Source organism: Neoarius graeffei, chromosome 4, assembly GCF_027579695.1.
Source record: "Neoarius graeffei isolate fNeoGra1 chromosome 4, fNeoGra1.pri, whole genome shotgun sequence".
In the NCBI taxonomy this organism is placed as follows: Eukaryota; Metazoa; Chordata; class Actinopteri; order Siluriformes; family Ariidae; genus Neoarius; species Neoarius graeffei.
Genome location: NC_083572.1, coordinates 105,568,626 through 105,572,398, shown reverse-complemented (window position 1 = coordinate 105,572,398; position 3,773 = coordinate 105,568,626). Strand labels below are relative to the sequence as shown.

Sequence of the window (3,773 nt, the reverse complement as noted above, 5' to 3'; positions counted from 1 at the left end):
TCCTCAGTCCCCAGACGTTTACAGACTGTTGTAAAGAGAAAAGGGGATGACTCACAGTGGTAAACATGGCCTTGTCCCAACTTTTTTGAGATGTGTTGTCGTCATGAAATTTAAAATCACCTAATTTTTCTCTTTAAATGATACATTTTCTCAGTTTAAACATTTGATATGTCATCTGTGTTCTATTCTGAATAAAATATGGAATTTTGAAACTTCCACATCATTGCATTCCGTTTTTATTTACAATTTGTACTTTGTCCCACCGTTTTGGAATCGGGGTTGTAGTTGGTAAAATTTAGTTGGTAAAGTTGGTAAACTGGGATATATGGATGCTGGCACTCAGCATGCAATGTACACTGTTCTTAACCATTAGGTGACAACAGGCATACCTAACAATCTGTGTCTCTCTCTCATTACATATCAATCCTTAGATACCAGTGATGCTGGCCTCTCTTGCTCTTCGGACCTGCCTGGTCCATCTTGATGCCCTACTTCTGGCTGGAGTTCTCATCACTTGGCTCCTGTAGAGGACGGCCTGACATGAACAGTCTAAAGATAAATCTCGAAGATGACTCTGGACACTTCCAATTTTGCAACAATGGTTTAGGACTACAAAGAAAAGAATAACTTTAGGACTACAGTTGTCATGAACAGTCTTGCACTCAAGTCACCATCAATAAACAGCTGATAACTTCAACAAAATAGACTTCATGTTAAAACTATAAAGAATTCAGTAATGTCTCTGATGTTCATATTCACAAGTTGCTCATAAGTTCCTAGTTACACAATGGCACTTTTTGGCTATGTCGTTATAGAAGAGAAATTATTTATAATCGCACTCTCTGGTGTGACCCAGCTGAGGCTGGGTTCCCATTGGAGTCTGGCTCTTCTCAAGGTTTCTTCTTCATATTGTCTTGGGGAGCTTTTCCTTGCCATCCTCATCTCTGGTTTGCTCATTAGGGATAACTGAAATTTTATATCTGGAGTTTATATATTTCTGTAAAGCTACTATGTGAACAGTGTCAAAAGCACTGTACAAATAAAACTGAATTGAATTGAAAAAATATGTAGGTGTACAGGTGTTCCTATTAAAGTGGACAGTGAGTGTATATAGATTGTGCAGATCAACGAATATGACTTATCACAAACCAGAAGCCTTCCGTAGTAAGTATTCTTTAAAACAAGCACAGTTACAATGAATGTGCTCTGGCAACACAAGGCATTTCATTCAAGGACAATAATTATATTTCTACATTTGGCAACTTGCTTTGCTAGGTCATGTGTCCTAGACAATTAAGACAATTAAGCTCTTGGTCCAATCAAACGCAAGTGGCAGTACAATTCTAATTGCTGCCATCTGCTAGGCAGCCTAATTAGTAACTCAAGAGGGTCAGAAGCTTGAATCGCTGCATGAAATCATTGCATAAATAGGAAGTGCTCTGGTAGTATTGGTGTGCTTGTGGTTGTCTATTAATAGCAATGGGTTTCAACCAAATAGGCATTGGCTTGCTGCTACTCTGTACAGCTGGTTTGCCAACAGCACAATGGCACCGCTGGGGAAATATCCACACTCCTACTAGACTTCAAACTAACAGGAATGCTGAGTTGCCTTCTCAGTGGACTCAAATTGGTTCCCAAGCTGGAAGCCCTACGGTAACCCCATTTAGACTACAACTCCAAAATCCTTTAGATGCCCAAGCTCTGCAAGTAATTCAGCAACCAGCGAAGAAACTGACTTGGCATTTTCCAGTAGCACCACAAATCCCAACACCAGCCCCAGTGCACTTTGTAGGACCACCTCCTCCTGTTCTTTCTGAGGGTGTGACAGCAAGGTGCAATGAGACTGCAGTGTATGTACAGGTGATGAAAGACCTGCTTGGCACTGATGTAACCCACGCTGCTGCTCTCACATTGGGAGGCTGTGCTGCCAAAGGGGTGGATGCTTCTTCCCGATTCCTTATCTATGAATCTGCGTTGCATGACTGCAACAGCAAGTTGATTGTAAGCCTTCTATTGCCAAGTACCTTAGTCTTGCCTCAAGCTTGTTCTCAATTGCTTTGCATCTTGGGTCTTCCTTCCCCCCCCCCAGGTGACTGCAAATGAGCTGGTCTACATCTTCACTCTTGGTATTGCTCCAGTGCCTAGTGGCTCTCCACTTCTCAGACGTGCTGGTGCTAAGGTTTTCATTGAGTGTCACTATCCAAGGTGGGTCTTGTTCCATACCAATAAATCTGTTTGGGTTTACTTGGGAGGCTGTAGTCATTTGTGATGGCCTTGTTCTCATGCTTTCCAGACTCTACAGTGTGAGTAGCCGTGGCCTCATACCTGCTTGGATCCCATATGCTTCTGCTGAAACTGCTGAGGAACAACTTGTTTTCTCCTTGAAGCTCATGATGGGTTTGTATCATTGTTTGGCTGTAGCTTGTTTGGGTGAGCTTTACTAATGAAGTTTCTTGTTCTAGATGACTGGACATTCCAAAGGCCATCCAACCAGTACTATCTGGGTGAGCTTATAAATATTGAGGCTTCAGTACTGCAATTCAACCATGTGCCCCTGCGTGTCCTCGTAGACAGCTGTGTGGCCATTCCTGTCCCTGACATAAATGCTGTCCCAAGATATTACTTCATGGATAACCATGGGTGAGTGCAGTTGTTGTGAGGGTTTGTGTTTTAGCCTCTAAACTGATCTGCTCCTTCCTAACTGTGACTCCTTCCAGGTGCCTGATTGATGCTAAGCTTACGCATTCCAGTTCCCGCTTCATGCCCCAAACTCGAGCAGATATACTGAGGTTTCAGCTGGAAGTCTTCAGATTTCAACAAGGGAACAGTAGCTCTGTAAGGAATGACTAAACAGGGATGATTATTGCAGGCATGTTGCCATCCTGTAGCTAAACTAGTATTGTTTCACAAGGTATATATGGCATGCATCTTGAAGGCAACAGCAGCATCTGCCCCTGCTGATGCTGAGCACAAGGCTTGTTCATTCTCTAACAATAGGTATGTTGTGGTGACCATGACCTGTACAGTGCTGCTGAGCTGTGACCACTAAAGCATTACTGTTTTCCTATAGATGGACTGCTGTATATGGTGCTAACCAGGTATGCAGTTGTTGCAACAACAGCTGTGGAAGCATGAGGAAGGGACGTGCTCTGTCCTCAGAACAAGGTATTTGGGAAGATCATGTTGGCTTTCCAGTAATTCAGGTCTTCAGACCTGAATTGGCCCTATGTACACAACTTATGGTGTGGCTTTGGTTTTGGACCCCATTCCTGCATCTTGTCTCTATTTGCAGGCTTGCAGCTGGAGGAAGAAGTTAGCCTTGGCCCAATTGTGGTTCTGGAAAAAGGCTTGGTAGTCTAATGTTTAAATTAAAAAAAAAAATCTACAAATTGCCTTATTTCTAGCATCCTTTTTGCCTGATTATGGGTAGGTTTCTAGAGCTACAAAACTGTGGGTAGCTTCCCCACTCCCCAGCAGATTAGGTGCAATCTCCTGTATTGTGAGCAGAATGCAAACCTGCCCCTTGGCTCTGATGGTATAACTAATGGGGATAATGCTCCTGAAGGCACCTTGGTTCTTACCTTCTGTGGGTAGGTGTGACAGCCCAGATTACCATCTCTGTGCCCTTGTTTTCAGCCTAGGCTGAGGGCCAGTCCCAATGCTAATTGGAAGGCTGTTAAATGTATGGCTCTCTGGAGTATTTGAAGCTGTCTTAACTTTAAGGCAGCTCTCCCCAGTTTCCTAGACTTGAAGGAATACTACATTAAAACAAC

General features: G+C 43.1%; 1 protein-coding gene across 1 annotated transcript; it reads left to right on the top strand.

Moving 5' to 3' along the window:
* Positions 1-1,479: 1,479 nt before the first annotated feature.
* LOC132884659 (zona pellucida sperm-binding protein 3-like) lies at positions 1,480-3,360 on the top strand. Its single transcript, XM_060918497.1, has 8 exons — positions 1,480-2,001; positions 2,090-2,205; positions 2,294-2,397; positions 2,463-2,640; positions 2,718-2,835; positions 2,912-2,997; positions 3,071-3,165; positions 3,293-3,360. The coding sequence occupies exons 1-8, from the start codon at positions 1,480-1,482 to the stop codon at positions 3,358-3,360; spliced, it is 1,287 nt and encodes a 428-aa protein (XP_060774480.1).
* Positions 3,361-3,773: the final 413 nt, after the last annotated feature.

What these genes read in the sequence shown, in the direction of transcription:
- LOC132884659 (XM_060918497.1), top strand. Translation starts at nt 1,480, where the DNA reads ATGGGTTTCAACCAAATAGGCATTGGCTTGCTGCTACTCTGTACAGCT. An exon ending in TACTTCATGGATAACCATGG is followed by an intron (nt 2,641 to 2,717) that starts GTGAGTGCAGTT and finishes GACTCCTTCCAG; the next exon opens with GTGCCTGATTGATGCTAAGC. An exon ending in AACAAGGGAACAGTAGCTCT is followed by an intron (nt 2,836 to 2,911) that starts GTAAGGAATGAC and finishes TTGTTTCACAAG; the next exon opens with GTATATATGGCATGCATCTT.